General features: G+C 36.8%; 1 protein-coding gene across 3 annotated transcripts in view; it reads right to left on the reverse strand.

The window, feature by feature from the left end:
• Positions 1-13,020: 13,020 nt before the first annotated feature.
• LRRC49 (leucine rich repeat containing 49) overlaps positions 13,021-19,658 on the reverse strand; it is a 50,516-nt gene continuing 43,878 nt past the window's right edge. For all 3 annotated transcript variants that reach the window (XM_074155496.1, XM_074155495.1, XM_074155493.1), the window contains 3 exons: positions 16,630-16,739; positions 15,817-15,970; positions 13,021-13,701 (listed from right to left, as the gene is read on the reverse strand). In XM_074155496.1, the coding sequence (XP_074011597.1) occupies positions 13,495-13,701; positions 15,817-15,970; positions 16,630-16,739 (471 nt within the window). In that variant the 3' untranslated portion in view covers positions 13,021-13,494. The remainder of the gene's footprint in view (positions 13,702-15,816; positions 15,971-16,629; positions 16,740-19,658) is intronic.

Here is a 19,658-nt window from a genome sequence, read left to right on the forward strand (position 1 = left end):
GAAGTTTCAAAGATTTATTTACACGGGAAACTCCTGGCCCTTTTCAATTCCACATATAGATCAAGGGACTGAGACGCAGACAGAAAGGAGTTCTCTGCAGCACTGTCTACGCTTAAGTTCTTGTGAGTACTAAAAATACTTGCACCTCCACTAATAATAAAAGCAGGAGTGCTAGCAGTGTTGTATTTTTATCATGAAGCGTCCAAGAAGGCCTGGATGTTGCTGCAGAGTCAGCCAAATTTCAGCAATGCAAAAACCAGCTGCATTTTCCAGCAGTACAGTTGTATGAACAAAGTTTTGTAGAATCAAAGACAGCTGCAACGTGCTTTAAGTAACTGCATGTAATTCCTAATTCCATTCCCTGTTGCATGCAGGTACATTAGAGGAATAAGGATTAGTGTTGCTACATGCTGGACATTGATTTTAGTTGCAGCTCCAGAAAAGAAGAGCTAACAGAACTCAAAGCCAATGAAGTAGCATTTAAATACTTATTTAGTGTTGGAAACTTCCAAAAGTCTCGAGATAAAAACTCCTGTAACATATTGCAAGGACAACCCCCACTTCAGGATGAAAATATACATCTCTTACTAGTTTGGTTAAACAAGACTAAAGATTTTTGTCTCCGTATCAAGGCTGTTGGCCAGACCACACTGAAATATAATACAAGTAGGTGTTGATGGAATATAAAGGAATCAATCAAAAAAAGTTGAAGAAAAAAAAAAAAGAGGCCAGAAAAATGTTTGAACCTGTTTGATCTATAGCCTAAAGCTCAGGCCCTGCCAGAGAAAATACTTTTTTTTTAAATATTTGGGAGAGGCATAATGCAGCAACAGCACCATTTTCTGTGAATAAATGGCCTGTTTAAGAACATTTTAGGCCAGTTTGAAGATTCTGTGCGTGTTTGTCTCTGATTTTACAAGCCACCATATCATTCATGAGTCTTCTCAAATCAGAGAGCTTTGACTTGCACTGGTTCTGCAAGCATGTCTTACTTAAGCAACATAGTAATCTGAGAGAATCCTGAAATAATAGACCACCCTCTCAAATCCCACATATGAGGAAGACATTGAGCACCAGACCGCTGGCAGGTTAGCAAATGATCTCCCAGACAACATTAAAAGATGAGTGGTCCCATTCTGTCCTTAGACACTAATATGAGCCAGCTCAAAATATAAACTTCTCCCCAGCAAAGAGGAATAGGTGTCTGGGCTGGACATTTCCCTGCTATGTGTCTGGAAAGGGAAGAGTATAGTAAATTTACACATGCATGACATTTGCCCACAGAATGTTTTCTGCTCATATCATAACAGCACCAAGGCAAGATGTCTGCTGATAGCCCACTGCTGCCACCCACCACTTCTCATCCACTTGCAGTGCTTTTCAAATTGAACTGGGGGTCCTTTATCCTGGATGCCACATCTTACCTCTGCAGAAATGATGTGCCACCTTCCCAGCAAAGGCAGCAGATGGGAACAAGCTGCTTCCCCAACAGAACAATTCATCTAGCTTGAATTTCTCTTGAGTTTATCTGCTCTAATGCAGAACAGAACTATGAAAAAGCTTTTCAAGAAATTTATTAATCCTTTAATAGCAGCGAGCAAATAACTGCTCCCTTGAGAAAACACGGAGATGATTGATGCTACAGACTGGTTTTCATAAGGCACAATACTGCCTGGGAATGTCTCTGGCAGAGTACCAGGAAAGAGACATCACGATTAGCAACACTGCTCCTAACGCATCTGTAAAGGGCCTACCCTTTCTAAATTGAGATAGATATTCATACGATACAGCTATTCTTTGTCATTTTATAAAGTGATCACTAGAAGTTTCTAGAATAAATAAAGTAGTAGAAAATACTCAATAGTGAGCTAAATCACTGACCTGACACGTGACAGAGGCATCCTGTTTTAACACACAGTCTGTAGAAAGCCGCCTTCTGGAATGAATTGGGAGAGCAACCAAAGAGAACAGCTAAAGAATGTTATGAGAAGAAGATTAATGTTCATTGAGGTTGGGGTGCACATATTTCTTACTGAAAATTACAGAGACCTGCCAAGCTGTACAGGCCTGAAATCAAAAGTTGCAATCCTGGCTCCCAGCTCCCTTGTGTCTAGCCCTCTATATCACCCAACTGTGGTGCCACAGGCTTTCCTCTGCTTCGCAGCGCCTCGCACTAGAGGCAGCTGGTTTGCCCAATTCTCCATGTTCTAGATACAGCTCTTCTAAAAAGCGTATTTCCTGACTTCAGATTATCATTATGGTCCCCCCATATCTCATAGTCTGCATTCTTTCATTTTGCCACCCATCCACTCCTCCTCCCCTTCTCAACACAAGACTGAGAGACGTGAAAATAGGAAGACCTAAAGTACAGATTTTGAGCTGGTTTGCTCCCGATCTCCATTCCAGTCTCAAAAATAACCAGTTGCTTCACCTGTGTATGATCCAAAGTGAGCCTAAACTTCTAGATGCAGCTGCAAGACCACGGCTTTCCCAAGCTCCTTCTAGGAACGGAGTGATATGATTTGCTACTAATGCTGGCACTCATTCCTCAGATCTGAAAGTAGATGCAAATTTTCCAAGAATCCCAGTAATGTAAAAAAAAATAAAATCAAACAACAAAACCCTTTATTGGCCCAAAGTAAACTAGCTGCAAGTAACTGCTTGGTTTCACTGTGTACAAGTCATTGGTATTCTTTATTTCTAGGAGATCAACCTGGAGTTCACCCTACCCAAAATCCTGATCCCAGTATCATAATTCTCGCCAAGAATATGTTGTACCTTCAAGCTCTAATTCTCTCTGATGTGAAGACTGATGTCATCACACAATGCTAGAATGAAAGAAAGCCAAACAGCATCTGACATCATACTACTTTAGTCCAGAATTAAAACAAGATAAACAGTTATACTCACTAAGTAAATCGCTAGAACATTCGGCAAACCCTTCTGAAAAAAATACACTTTATGAAAGAAGTAGTCTTGAGTACTTCACAAAACTGTCTTTTGAATGGTTAAGAAAATAAGTCTTTTAAAGCTTTGTCTAAAATATGTGAAAAATTTTCAGCCCAAATTTTGAAATAACTTTTAGTTGAGCCAGTAAAGACAATTTCCAGGAACCTACTTAAAAGTTTTACAAGATTTTTAGCTGTGTCGTAAATTGCCATAAAAAGAATAAAATACTGCAAGACCAAAAGCCAAGAACTTGCCAATCCTGTTCTAGATTTCCAAACGCTTCTGATTAGGAATCACTGAATTGACTGCATTCTTAAACAAATGTAGACTTAAAAGGAAAAACACAAATATGTATGAAATAACCCACAAGTGAAAGACTCCTCTAGATCAGCAAATATTTCAAAGAGATGCAAAACATTTAGCACATAAGCTCACATGAAAAATACCTGCTTTCAGTGCATTTTATTTATCACAAGTTCCACTCATTCTATAGGTGCAACGAGTAATAAAAAAAAACAAACAGTGGCATGATTCCTCTCTACCACATAAGACAGACTAGTTTAAAAAATCCAGGCAATACTTGACCTGTGACTGTTACAGATGAAAGTGCTAGTTAATGAAGTCTGTGTTAGTAGCAGCCAAGTAATGGATTCCCTCATCTGCTGATTCAATTGAAGTTAGAGTAATAAAAAAAAAAATTTCTAAAAAGTGCCAGGAAAAAAAAATCCCACCGAATCTAGCACTACATGTGCTAGAACTATTTTGCTCCACACTGACAGGTGCCCCTACACCTAGCATTCTTCCCCTTGCCCTCTCCACCTAACACAGCTATGCCACCTTAGCTTTGCAATAATAACTAATACTAATTAAGCAATAGCCTCTCTGTAGCTGTTCCCCACTGTAGAGATGGGGAAAAAGTCACCTGTGCCTGCCTTCTGTTGGACCAAGCAAGCAACACCGACAATATTTTCCTTAATAACAGAATACATTGGACCTTGGAAACAAAGGGTGGGGAAAGAGAGAGCCTCCTAAGGGGAATAGTGGAAGAAAAATATAGAAGGATTTGGCTTCCCACAACAGTTCTCACACCTCTAAAAATACACAAGGCTGCCTCACTCTTTGTAGCTGCCCAACACTTAACATACACTACAGATGAGATACACAGCACCTGGCTGCCTTAACACCTTTGTCAGCTCATTACCAGATATCTAATGCAACCAAGTGTTTTTATTTCACTTTTGCTGCTGTTAAAATGTAGGCCATCAGGGGATGATCCTCTCCAAGGCTCTGGTAAAAAGCAGTTTGACAAGTGTATTTCATAAGAAGGTGTCTCTAGAATAAAAAATGAGAGCCAGTCAGCAGTGAGGCTCCACAGATGTCTTAAACTAAACATTCTTTAATATCAGAATCTTTACAATTGACACTCATCTGTTATGCTGAAAGACCTCAAACACAATCATAAATCGCATTACTGAAATACTAGTTTGTCCCTGCAAGGTGACAAAGCTTGCTGAAGTGAGGCATTAATGGAAGATGTGAAAATAAATGACTAATCTTAGATATTGCACATTTAAGATGTTGCCGAATTTGGAAACTGCCCTGAGCACACTGAGAGCTATTAAATACTTTCCTGACACAGCCTGGGTTAATCCCTGGGAGTGAGCCTACAGCCAGCATCATCAAGCAAGGGCAAAAGTTCAGTACCAACAAAGGAGAAAGAGCAAATAATCAATACAACTTTCTCAGACCACCCGTGGTTCCTTTTTTGGTTTCTTCTCTAAGTAGCAGCAAGATCAGGATTCATGCAATTTAAAAAACTGTAACAACAAAGCTAAAGGGTCCTTAGCATCTCTGAAGTAATTTTTAACCTATGTAACTCACTATTTCTGTAAAGATGTGGACAACTTATTTTTTCTTGTAAATAAACCAGAAAATACTGCGAATGGTATTCTACAGAATATATGATGAATCTGTTCAACAACTTGAAAACCCATACTATCTGCAAATGACCTTGCCCAGCACACAATAATCACGGTATATGAGACAGCAGCTGCCTTGCAACCAGTCAGCTCACCACCATCCAACTCTATCCATGTGACCAGGTGGCTCTCCTCCTTCGGCAATATGTGTATTCAAAACAGTAAAGGAGAGAACCTGCGTGTCAGGCCTCACGGCCTTCTCAAATGTGACAAAAGCACATACTGATCCAGATTTCACTGAAGTCTGGCAAGACTTGGGGTATGCGTCTCTCATTTTGGAAATCTAGGACACTCAAATTTTACCCCAAATCCAAATAGAGCGTGTGCTTGTTCTTCACAAAGTGGGCTACTTCTGTGGGTTCTGACTGGCATGGAAGAAAATACTGGTTTTAATTACATGAGAGGGAAGAAGACAACAGGTGGGAAGGACAGAACTTGTCTGTACAAATTCAAACTTTTGCAGAAATCAGCATCTGGATGAGTACCTAGACTACCTGAATAAGAGAAGGAACAAAAGAAAAAGCAATTCCACTGCACTGAAAAGATGGTCATCTTAAACACATCACATGTTTCACACTGTTGAAGTGTCTATTTTCCTCGAGCCAGCACAGAATCCAGATGTCTAGCTGAGCCATAGATATCATCACCATAGATATTAAAAAAAAATTTGGTTGGGGTAATTCTCACCTTGCACATAGGCCATGTGTAAAATCCCAGTCACTGGGAATCTTGCAACAACTTCAACAGAACCATGGTTTTAGCTCACATAGGTTACCTAGTTTAGACTTTGCATTTTTGATTATGCATCCTAATAAAGACCATAAACCAATGCACCATAAATCTAAATACCTTTTGGAATCTTCAGCAGCATGCTGACTTGCATTTAAATCTCATACTACTACATCTGCAGAGGGGACGTATGGTAACACTGAAATAATGCAACATAAATAAACCTTTGTAAACAATCCTGTGGATAATGAGAACTGTTAACCATCTAGAAATTCAATTTACAAACAAAACGGATGAAGTAAGAGTTTCGGCTCAGTTCTACAGCATCTTTAATGCAAAGTGTAGTCTACAGTGAGTTACACTGGGGGGTGGGGTGGTGGAAGGGCATGGAGACCTACATCACTCACTTTTTAGTTAGGAAAACCAAACCAAACCCAAACCAAAGCCCTAGCATCTACAGTATCATGAAACAAGGTCTCCATTTCCATTGTTAGTTAGACCTTGGTTTCCCATATTTGTGATTTCAGATGTTCACAAATGGCTAGAAGTATTCTTATAAAGCAATCTACTTTGCATTCCATCAAAGATTGAAAAGTACGTTCGGGAGACAGCTGTTAGCGCACTAAATTAAATACCTCATGATAAGAACAGTTCATAGTTTACATTAATAAATGTAAATAACTTATCAACAACAATGTCTTTAACTGCTCACAGCATTTGGAATAATCTGAATATAACTTGGTTATATCAAGATCTGTCTTGGATAAGATATTAATTCCAACAGGCTTTACAATAAAAAAGGACCTGATTCAAAGACTAAAAGTAATAAATGTACTTAATTAATATGCTGCCTTTAACCTAGCATCTCATTTCAGGCCAAGAATCAAAGATGTTCGTGGCTATAATAAGTCCTAGTGTTGGAAAATCCTAAAAAATAATGGAAATATTCAAGTGTGTAATTAGAAGCAAGCATGTGCTTATGCTGAATAATGGTAATATGCAATAGATGGAGCTCAATGTCTACAGTTACATCTAGAAGCATTGGCAATTCACATAGAAAAATGTCATTGACTATAGACTCGCACATTTATTCACAATAGGAAAGAATGACTGGATATCTTGCTTTAAAAAGCAAAAGAGAAAAAAAATAGTTTGCTTTACTGATTACTTTTTAATCTAGACACAGATCCTCAGGACAGTGAAGGCTTCACCTCTAATAAAGCAATTGGCATTGTTCTAACTGTTGAATGTACAGTGTAATGTTTCCGCTCATGCAGCTGTCAAATAGGTAAATACTGAAGACAGAAGAAATAAAACCTGTAAAGATATTTTGAAAATTCAAATATAGCCCCTTGGTTGTTCACTGCATTGTCATAAAAGCATTAGAGTGTTTGTTAGTTGGTGGTTTTAAAACCAACCAACCAAAACCAAAAAAACAACAAAGCAACACAAGAAGTAACTGCCAGAACACGAGAGAGAGGTTTTCATATTCATGTCGTTTAGGGAGTGATTATGTCTTTTGCCGTGAGTTTATATATTCCTGTTTCCATTCATTCACGTGCAGTCTCCAGAAGAATGCAAAAATCACTGTAATAAAAGTTCTCTTCACTATTCTCTCTGTATTCCAATACACTTGTCACACCTGGGAATCTTTCCCTCTTAATATTTACCCAGTTCTTCTCCTCTCTAAACTGACAAGCCAGTTCACATTTTCTGGATTACAAAAACCTGAATGTTTACATTTTATTACAGTTACTAAGATCTCTTTGGAATCTAAGTAACATTTCCCTAGAGGATCTTATTTGTAGACTTACACAAAAGCTTCATAGTGAAATGACTGAGAGCTTTAACATGTGTACTTTACCCAGGATATGACAGTTGCGTGAAGATTAATATATTCTGTTGTCAGTGCCGAGATAGAAACTGGAAGAAACTTGTACTCTGTGCTCTTGGTTTCTTTCATCACTCTTCAGAATCATTACTTTATTAGAAAACATAGATCATTGAAGCCTAATGTAAATAGGCAGCAAACGTGCTACATATCCATACAGAACACAAACCACAGCACATATTGTCTCACAATATAATTTCTAAGAGTAAGATAATGAACTCAGCATTTTTTATTACTGTAAAGTCACGGCTTCTCTACATATCTCTATGATTTCTTTCACTGAGCATGAATTATGTTAATACCACTGTTATTTGCATGTAGGATGTCTAGACTACGTGAGCATGTAATGCAAACATCACAGAGACGGGCACAATTTCTTCACCACTGTAGTTCAAATGAACTGTACACTCTCTTGTCTAATGATATGTTGTAAATAGATGGAAACCATATGTCATTCCATTCTATCTTCTCCTGTGCTTAAGCGCTCAATACTACGTGTTAACCTTGATTCTTGAAAGGTATCATTCTCACTGTTTTGAAAAGCTTAGTGCTGTTTATATTATCCGTGTCTAGTATTCCAGAAAGAATTAACTTGTTTATGATCTGCTCAGTGTTCGTGTAAAGTTCCAGATTTGTTAGGTGTAAAATTATGTACATCAAATAGCAGCATTTAACCTCTATGATACCCATATCAGTCAAACAAAAGTGAAAGGAATGGTTTGTCTGAAACTAGAAAGCATCCTGGTTATGGATGTTGCAATATACTGGATGCCATGCACTATATAATAAGAATGAAGATTGCACAGAAAATTTTGCTTAATATGGAAGTGGCTGCCTAATTAGGAAGATTGCAACAAAGAGTGGGATTAAGCATTGTCATCCTGTCAACCAACTAAGAAATTTGATCCTGCTGTCTTGATTACACGATTACAGTATTTTATACTGTATCAATCAATCAAAGTCCAGAGTAATCATGAAGCCATCAGTTTGTATTTTCCAAAAAGCTGGATAAAACAGTCACATATAAGGGCCTTCTGAAGTCAATGTAGTCTGTAGAAGGAACATAGGGTTGTCCTATGCAAATACATTTCTTGGGGATGCTGAATACTTCTACTGCTGGATTTGGTATAAATATTCTAACCTGCAGTTTTCTAGCTTTATTTACGCTCAGTGTACTTTTATCAGTCAACTATGTTTCTGCTTGCAACGCTTCCATCTATAACTGAAAAAAGCCCCACAAAGCCCAAACAACTCAGAACTTGAGACAAGTCAGTTTTCCCCCCCCCCATTAAGGCTTCTCTAATCTTCACCAGGGCTTCCTAACATTTGATACAATGAGCAGAAGCATCTGTCCACCCCACAAGTATGGCCTATGAGGTCCGATATGCAGCTTGTAATGAAATGCTGTTTTCACCACAGTAAACAGAGACAAGAGCTCCTCCAGATGAGCTTATCTTTCTTCCCTCGAGAGCAGAAGCCTAGCAAAGCTAGCCAATAAAATTAGATACTTGGGTTGTATAAGCAGCTCCTTAGATTCAATTTCTGTTAGCTCATGCTCACGAAAATCCAGCTCTGAGGTATGTAAGCGGATATCAGTTAGCCTTTTGTAAAGTTGTTTAAAGTCTGCGTAGCCTACACTTTTTAGTATGCAAAAATCAGTTTATATTCACTTTTGAGTAAAGGCAACTTCATCACACCACAGAACAAAGTGATAGCTACTCTCTTCTTTTCCCTCTCCTTGTTCTACATGGGTGTAACAAAACACCAAATCTTACAAATCCCCAAAAGACCGATGCCTCCCACTTAAAGAGAAAAATAATTTCACTGAAACTGGACTTCAAGATGTAGCAGAGCGTGTGATGTGGGAACAGAAACATGTTCAAGCAGTCTGTTCTCCCCATCAAAACAAATAGCTGTTATCGTGATTTCGCATATGCACACTGACCTCCTGATCTAAATCACATCTTTGTGAATGTCACTTAATAATATCAAATAGCAAGTGTTTGCCTCAGTTTCTTTAAATATACTAGCTAACAAAAAGCAGTTCATCTTGATGTGTCACTATGATAAAAAGTAGCAACTGAAAGCATCAGTGTTTGTCACTCCTACAGCCCTGGTTAAAAAAACCCCACAAAGCAGTCACTTGTCCTGAATTTGCAGAATGTGTAGGTAGATTGTAGACTCACTACTGTTTGCACAACAGCCTAACTTAGTCTGCAGATGAGCGGTGTTTTAATAGGTTAACCTTTTTTTATTATTACTGTTACTTTACATAGCTTACATCATAAAAGTATGACCACTTGTAGCAGCGGAACAAGATATTTCGCTTCTATGTCACTGATCTACACAGACCAGAAAACAAAGTTTTCAGCTGTTTTCAGCTATTTCCAGATTCAGATCTAACACTTGGGCCCAGGCAGTAGAGCAGTTTTACTCACTTTACAATGCTCAGTTAAAACCTCTTCCCAGTACCTTTTTTTCCTTAAAACTGTCACAATCCACTTTTGGTTTGCATCAAGTGAATCACTTCTCCCTTTGTTCCACTGGGGCAGCATATCTGCAGCTCCATTACTTTTTCAGATCCTGTATCAAAAGGAGTGTATGAAACACAGCTCTTCATCAGCCTCCTTACTAAAGATCACATTTCAGTTGCATAATAAACAGTGACTCTGTGGGACACAATGGGGCCTTCACGCACCATACGGCTAAACTGAAACTGGAAAAAAAGTAAGACACATCATATTTGCCCTTGTCTGGACATAGAGGAAGTTTATCTCAGAAAATAAGGAAGCTGTATAAATAATCCAAAAATCAATGGAAAAAAACTTTTCAAAAGACTTAAAAGTCAAAATAGCATCTTTTTAACCCTTAAGATGATTTCTAGTTAACATACGGAATTTTTACAATAATAGCTCCTGTCCTGTGCAGAAAGTCAGGTTACATGAGGGGATCACAACAGTCTGGTTTGGACAGGATATAAATGAAATATTAACAATATCCAAATTTGGTTTTATGCAGCATTTAAGGGCTTTTGAAGCAGACAAAAATAACTGCTTTCAGCCTGGAAGGTTTTATTAAAAGGTCCCCAGCTTCAAAATCAATGGCTATTTTAACTCCTCTATTTATACCCGTAACCATAGAAAATTTATATATGTAGTACTTAAGTTTCTGGACATCTATGAATTTGCTGTTTATACCACCTCCAGATTTTTAGGTCCTCAGAAACTCCTTAATAGCAACTACAATAATGCATTCCACAAGTCTTTATGAATTGACAAATAATTTTGATAAACACATAAACAATATATAGCACACTAACAATTTTAAGATGACTTGGCTGCTTAAAACTCTATGTACTCTTAGGTCTAATATCCCTTCAGTCCATCATTCACTTGTTTCCTAAAAAGAATTAGTAAAAATGTAAGGGTTTTTGTTCCTACTGGTTCTATGTGAAAAAAATGTATGTATTCCAACATTAATCTTTCCTTCATTTATAATAGCTGTCTTGCTACCCTCGCTTCAGCCATTTAGCAATGCTGTTATGAAACAGCTGCTATTCATGAAAAAAAAGTCCAAGCTGGCAGCATTCACAGACCACTGGGAATACAGAGCATTTTAAGGAGATGTTTCTACAACTCACAGTCAATACCCTCTGATTCATTTCACTTAGTTTTTTCAAGACCCTACCTTAAAGCCTCCAGTCAGGATTATACTTCTAAAGCCTCAGTATCAGAAAAGTCTGGCTTTTCTTTGGATTTTCCCATGGAGAACTTCCTGTTCCTCTAGACCAATCCACCCTTCTTTAAAACATTTTTTTCCAGACTTTTATTGCTGCTGAATCTGATTCAAAAGGGGCCCATCTGCTCCAGCTACATCATCAGGAGAGTTCTGCACTTTCACACAGCTGCTGAGGTTTCTGTCCCCATGCAGAAGCTGGAATTGCTCCATCCACCCCCTTTGCACAGAAATGATGTAAACTGATAGATCCAAAACACACTTTCATGATCATTTCTATACCGACTATTTCTATAATGTAAACTCTCCTTTTCTCACATTTTGCAGGACGTTAATTTGTTCCCTTAATAAAATGCACCATAAAACCCAAGAGTGCAATTTTCCAATGGAAAGAAAAAAAAAAATCCTATCAAGTATACTAATCTTACTATAAATTCCATGAAGCAGTTCAAAAATCCTGGAGAGGGTGACTATTTCTATTAAATTCCATCAACTGCTGGAGTGGTTTCTTCAGGACTTTTAACATTTCCTTAGAATTTAAGTGACTTAAACTCTATTAAATTCTGTAAAGACTGAAAAGGAACTACCTGCAAGTATGCTTTAGAAGATCACATATAACATGAACCAAATTGAAACTACATTTAGCAGTATGCGTGCCAGTGTTAAGCTGCAACATGCTCTGAAAATGGATTATTTCTGACAACTAAAATGCAGCAGTTTGACCTGAATGCAAGTAGACTGTATATTCCAAAATACCTACGTCCACTGACTCCTGCTGCTCATTCAAGGCTATTTTCAGGGCATAGAAACTCACAAAACTGTATTTGCACTTCTGCTTTGCCAGAGAGTCTTGTACAGGTAAAGTTTAAAAATAAATTTAGTTTTGAGCCATAGAAAACCTTGCAGGAAGTTCTCCTTGGTTGTGAGAATTTCTTTTTTATAAATGAGCTTCAGTAAAATAAGATCAATTTGAATTAAGACAAAGAATGCATGTGGTTCTGGCTTGTTTGAGTTAAAATAAAATGGACCTATAAAATTAAGTTTAAATGGCACAATTTTCTACCTGCGTATGAACACTAGCCACAGGAATCAGCTGGACTTGCTAACAGTTCCTACATTCAGCTTCTGGGCAGAAACTGGCAAGGTGTTTACTGTGGAAGTTACTGTGCTATGGAATGTGTTTTTTCTACCCATTCAGAGTTGATTTTGGGGGCAAGTTGTGTCTCATCTCTTCATGCAGCGTTAAGGAGAAGGTTTTTCTTTGCACACACTACTTCCTTACAGTATCTGTGAAGTGCAAAAGTGAATAATTTATTTTTATTGATAACAAATACGAAATTTTCACACAGTCACAGAAATTAATTACAACTGAACAGTAGTCATCAGCTTCCTTACCAAATGTAATGCATGCACCTTAGCTCCTTTGACCTTGGCAAACCTCAGAAAGTTATCATTTAGTAATCAAGGAACAAAAGAAATCGTATTATTGATGTATTTTAACAGAACAAAAATAAAGCTTAAGTGACTATATCTCGAATTCATATTTTATCTATAATAATTCACACAAACTAATACAAATTAAATGAATGAAAAACTTGAAATCGAGTTTGGGCAATTTGTTCAGTTGAGAATTAGGCTCATTAAATTATGACATACTGAGCACTGTGATGGCATTGATGTGAAAACGTGTTCTATAATCTCACAAATTAAACAATAATAATAAGTCTTCATCAAGTTCAGGGTGTAAAAATAATTTATTAGCTTTTGCTCATAAAAAAATCAGCTACTATTCTTGATTTTTTTTTTTTTTAAACAGCAGCAAACAGTCAAAAAGGTGACAATTGAAAAGTGTTCGATAGAAAATAAGGCAAGCAGAGTGTAAATTTGTTTCTTAAAAATCAATGCTGTAGCACTACAGAAGCAAAGGTAGCAGAAAAAAAGTAAACAAGAACCTAGTAAAACATGACAATCACCAAGTTAATTCTATGCTATCTCATCACTTTAGCCAAGGAAGCATTGTTAAAGCAGTATGCAAGTAAACTTTTATTTCAAAACTATCAAGAGTTAATAGAGATTTAAAGGCATCCCTTGGGGAGGGGGTAGGGTGTGAAGTATGCCATAGTGATGGTAATTTTATATTCTATTGTTTTAAGTTTGTAAAACATCATAGAATACCGAACCCAAAAGCTTACAAGACAAGAAGCCTTGATTCTACTGTTTTTGATCAGTGATCCGCTGTAAGCAGAGTTTCATGTAGGAATTTTTATTGCGTATTTCTATCACTGCATCTCTGACAAGCTCAATGAACATTTGAGGCCAGAGCTTCTGCAACGACTCGTTTTTCATATTGATGTCAGCTGCTTCTTTCACTAAGTTCTCGACGTATGTCTGGCAAAATGTTTTTCTTTCCTTGATTTCCTGCATGGGAGAACCATTACACATTGTATAAGACAAAGGAAGAAAAGGTTAACCAAGAGCAAACCCAAAACACAACCACAAAAATTTAATGAATTAAAGAATGCTGGGATTAGTAGGCAAAGAGGCCACTGCACACTTTTTCCTGTTGGTTTTAAGTTGCACGGCCCAGGGTCTGTGTCAAGCTTTTATGAGTGCGGTCACAGAATCTTACTGGATTTGTAGCATTCATATTACATTCACTAATTAATTTATCTGAAATACACTTTTAAGTAGTCATATAAATAACTTTTAACAGCATTATGATTATTTATTTTTGCCTTCTGGCATAGCAGTGAATATTTACAGAAATCATTAAGCATCAGACTACTTTCCTTCCTTCTCTCCCTTCCCAGTTTTTCATGATTGTAGTACAACAGTTGGAAAGTATATGTTTATCTACCTGCCCTAACAAGAACTACGCATATTGTCACAGAAAAATACGCCAGTACGCATCCATTCCACAGGTTCCCTGATGAACTCTGGCAAGTGCATGGCTCCTAACACATACTACATTAGATAGTGAAGTAACCTGAACCTTTAAATAATAATAATTATAATAATAATAATAATAGAAAAAACCAAAACACCCTGCGCTTTGTGCAACTACTAGCTCCGCATTTTAGTCACTCAAACTGTATTAATCCCTGTTCAGGCAGAGTTTCTACAAAACACCATAATAAGCTTTGAACAGTAAGTTACATTGGTGCTAAATATCTAACTAGTTTGATTTACGGCACTGTTAAAAATGTTAGGTCATGCTTCAGGCCACCAAAACAGAAGTTTTCTTAAATGACTGATAAAGCAGAGAAAATCCTTTCCAGCTGTTTCATCTAAAAAACCAAATTATTAATCAATGACTCAGACTGTCATCTTTAGCAATAAACTTATTCAATCATATTTATTATGTTAGTTTGCTGCTGATGGGAACTGGAATCAGTTCTTTTGCCTATCTTACTCTTTCTTCTCTTGTGACATCCTGCAATATCTGCTGCCACATACATAATGCTGTAAAAAAGGACAAGGTGTGAACTGCTGCACTGGGAAGAGAAAACAACGCATGTATTTAATGAACTGTACAAATACCAAGCTTATTTTATTACAGTGCTTGGTCCATGGTAAAGGACAAGAGGTCTTACTCCATGCCATTTGAGGTTAAGAGCTATTATCACAGCTTTTGCAACTAAAATGTTTTCTTAATTTAATCTCTCCACACATGCAGTCACTGTCTCTTTTTTTATGCTATGGATCTGAAATAACAAAACCACAATGGAATAACTGAATTCAGTGCTTACTGAACTTGATTTAATTTCTCGCACTAGAGGATTTATATATTTCCACATGATCAAAAAGCAAATAACAGGACAAATGTGGGAAGCGGGGTGCATGCAGCTACAACTCAGAAAGGAGACTGCGGCTGAAAGAAGCATGTTCTCCCTGGGAACAATTTCCCTGCCCAAGCAAAAGAATTAGCAGATCAGAAACACAAACTAAAAAAAGCGTGACTGATGCCCTTGTCTGAAACAAGCCAGCTTGCAATTTTATTAATAATTAAACCTAATACATTTCCTATATACTTATTTTCCTCTAGCTCATTGAAAAGCTAGAAAACAGCTCCTTGTTACTACAGCCTGCACTATCTCAAATCTTGTCTGAAGGTGTTCTTCCCCAATTCACTTTGGGATATAGTTTCTGACTTTCTAATTCCATTAGAAAATCCTAACACGTGCAATACACATTCTTCTTTGTAACAAGAACTGTGCTTACTGCTTCTATTTTACTAACGCAGGTACATTTCTTTAAGAACATAAGACTTGTAGGTGAGAATGTATTTCTGAGACTGTGGCACGGTTCAGGAATCACTTCACTAAAAGACAGAAACGGACCATTATCCGGTATTCTGGCAAAGATCAGTTACATGAAATGTTTCGTCATGCATGTAAATATGGTAAGTGGTGATATTTTCAATATTCACATTCTCAATAGCACAACTGAAACCTGATATATAGACAAATGCCGTGAGTAGTAGTATAAGGTTATATAATAGAGGATGAAAGTATTTTGTGTTGATGTACTTACCTCAAGCTTTTCCATATGAAAATCCTTTGTCATGTAATTCAATGTTGCTCGAGTTGTGCTATCCCCTCCATTTCTTCTGTTATCACTACTTTCCTCACTCCCAGTCGCAGATTTCTTTCCCTTTCCCTCCAGCAGATAATGGAATTGTTTCTTCCTGTGAAAAGATAATAAAGAGATTTACAGTTTTAATTACTGGAAATTTTTTAAAGTGCAGATGTTCCTAGTGATTGTGAGGGTTGTTTTTGTCTTTTCTCCCTTTGAAAATGTACTTTATGAGCTATCAAGTTTATTGCAACCTCAAGTTACTCAAAATACATATGACTCTAGATATCCCTTCGTTAATTTGCTTCTATACATTTGACTTTTTGACATACATCACATAGCATCTCCTAAACAGAAGTCTTGCAGCTTGAACTTCTATGAAGGAAAATAGGGGTTTTTAAGCACCTTTTTACTTAGCACTAGCTCTAAAATCTGTTAACTGTTATAGTCACCCACTATAAAATATCCACTAAAACCAGTCAGTCTTCATTGTGAGAGTCCATAAATCTTCACCAGTCCCAATACAATTGGAGAATTAAACAAGTGGTACATTTGTGTGCGTGTGCCTTTTAATCTTACTCAGCAGACTTTATACCACTTCTGTGAAAACCTCTGGCTACATGAATCAGGAGATGCTAGCATTTCTGCAATAATCGGAGAACCTATCTTCTGTAAGGTGTTATTTGTGAAATTTTTATATTTTTATCTACTGCGCAAAGGAATTAAACAGTACCATCTGGACAAATTCCAGTTCCATTCATTGTATGTTACCTAGATTCTCCAAGTAATGAAAGCATGCGATACTGTGGCAGCTCAGAAGATGCTACATAGGCCAGAATGCCAAAGAGCCTTTCCGCCATTACAATATCATTTTCAGTAACCTGTGAGGGAAAGGGGGGTAAAAAAGAAAAAAAGTTACGTTTCAAAATTGGCACATTTGTATTTCATTACATCTGTACCTTGAGAATTAACTGAAATTTGTTATACAGAATACTGCATACAGATCTGTTCCAGGCATATCTTCAAAACATAGACTTGCTTTTACTGGCACTTTAAATGTACTTTGAAAGAAACCAAATGAGGTACTTGTGCTTGTATTATTTCCTGTAATTCTGGAAACTTTAATGTATACACATGCTACCCTGTGCTTCATGATAGTCTTCATGAAATGAGGAATTTTATAACGATTTCTTACATTGAGTATCTGAAGGCCAGACATATTAATTCTGCTCCATACTGCATGCATTTACAGAAGGTCTACTGGAAAATTTCTGATCAAGTTATGCTGGAGAAATGAAAAGATTCTGGGCACCCACATGTGAAAAGATAAGTTACAGTCTCTTATTTTGGCAGAATCATAGAAAAGGCTTTATGGAAACAGAGGCTTTACAGGAAAAAAAAAAAAGGAAGAAAAAAAAAAAAAGAGTATTTTCTCTGCATTTTTCAACCCCCCAAAATAAGTTTCATTTTATTTTATTTTATCCATTATACTTCTTTAAATATCATCCACACTGTTGTGTCAACATTAAGTTACAGATGTCTCTTTAAACTAATTTTCAATGGTTGAAAAATTTTTAGGATTAATTCGACACATTTCAATTTTGTATAAAGAAGGTGAAAGGGGCTTATTTTTGGTGGTTGTTATTGTTTTTTGTTTCTCTTGGCTTGTACCCTCTGGAGCCAATGGCCTGTGTTTCTCCTCCCCTGATGGCCAGAGTATGAACTGACTTCAACTGCCAAAACTTGTTGGCACAGTTTCTAGACTCCTGGTTTTCCAGTGAGCGCAGAAGAAATCTTTATGATCATCTAAATCTGACCTGGATAACACGGGACAATGAAACTCACTCAGTGACTTCTTAATTTCTGGATCAAATTTAATTTCTGTTCATCTTCTAACATAGTTGTGGAAAGCAACCCATTATTAAATAAACTTCAATATTCACAATATTTACTAAGTACTTCCAGACAATTTCTGCATTCTGTATTATTCAAATGTGTGAGTAAAATGGAATTTTGATCTAAATTAACGTAATTTTATTATATTCTTGTTTAATGTTTACAGACTATACAATCTACCCTAGCCTAAAGTATACCGCAACAGCATAATGCAGGGAGAAATTCACCAGAGAAATTCACCAGAGGAAACATAGGTAAGGAAATTAGAAATGTAAACTCAATTCCATTTTCACAGTGTTTAGATTTGCTCATTTTCACTTAAAATTAATGTCTTAGTAGTCTAAGAGGAGATGACCTCGCTGAACAGTCTGTTAACAGAAGCAAGGTCTAAAACAAAGAGTGCAGAAGGCAGCTAAGGAAACAAAGAGCACTGCAGGCAGAAATGTCTGCTGGAGAAATAAGTGATTTTAATTTATTTATTTATGTTAAGAGAAGCATAAGGACCAGGTCAACAGAGACAGCAATGCTGAATACACTCTCTAGTTCACAGAAACTCATGTTCTCTATCTTACTGCAGTACATTGTTTGCTCCATTAATCACAAAAAGATTATAACGGTAATATCACATAAATGTAAGCCTATTATGCCTGCTTCTTGCCAAGTACAGAAAACAGGCACCAATTCAGTGAATGTGATGCATCTGTTATATTGTATGTCATACTACTTGGCATAAAGCATTTCGTAGTTTAGAAACTTCAAACCTTGACAACTCTTCATTAATCTGAGATTACTATCACTGGGGAAAACTTCAAATAGTGTATCTCAATGAGGAGAATTTGCTTCTTCACAGTTAGTAAATGTAAGAGTTCGACAAGGGAATAAAATCATCGTTGGGGGAGATGAACTAGCTTCTAGCCTGGAACATAACTGGAATGCAAGGGGAAGGCTGGGAAGAATATAAAAGCTTCCTTATAAAATTTTAAGTGCTAGAGTTACGCAATTTATTTCCTTAATTCAGTTAGTATATGTTGCTTTTACTCCCCAACTACATGTACCTCAGAGCTGGCAACACAGTAGTCTTCACAAACATTGCGCACATAAGATAATCAGAATAGCAGAATATGTACATTTGCCTTTCCATCATCTGAAACTATTATTTAGGGCTGATGTGAGGTCTGAGAGCACATTTCAGGGGTTTGTATTCTTTACATTGAAATAGGATTTTCTATTATTGATTTTAACAGAAAAGGTAATATATCTCCACAAAGCTGGACACCATGACTTCTGCTGTAGACTAATGAAAAACAGCGAGCAGAGTTCATCTCTTTCTGCTGCTTGGCTATGACACTTTTCAAATGATTAACGACACTACGAAAAGATTTCTGTGTGCACATCTTCATATACCGTGGTCTGGCCGAAAAAGTTTGTTGAGGGCAAAAATGTTCTTCAGTCATACGTATTTAAGATTTGATATATGTCTTACATAAAAAGCACACCGTGCTACATTTACTAAATTCATCCCCAAGCACTATTAAATGTAAAGGTTTCCTTCAAAGACTGAATTTGCTGACCTTGAGATCGTAATAAAAAGTCCACTTAAATAGTTATTTTCTTTTTTTCCTTTCTTTCTCCATGAAGACCAAATAGGTAAGATTTATCTTCTATTTTCTTTTAATCTGAATCACTCATGTTGATTTTGGAAATATGATGCAGTAAAAAAGAAATAAACTTTAAACCCACATGCAACTTTTTTTTTTTTTTTTTATAAATCAACTTTGATGGGCGTTTTTTGGAAAGTACTAAATTCATGGTTATTTTAAAGTTCTCATGAGATTACTGACAATCACTTCCCCCCCAAGATACTGTGCTGTTGGAGTGAGTCATATTTGCTTTCATCCTTTCTC

This window comes from Numenius arquata, chromosome 11, assembly GCF_964106895.1.
Source record: "Numenius arquata chromosome 11, bNumArq3.hap1.1, whole genome shotgun sequence".
NCBI classification, from domain to species: Eukaryota; Metazoa; Chordata; class Aves; order Charadriiformes; family Scolopacidae; genus Numenius; species Numenius arquata.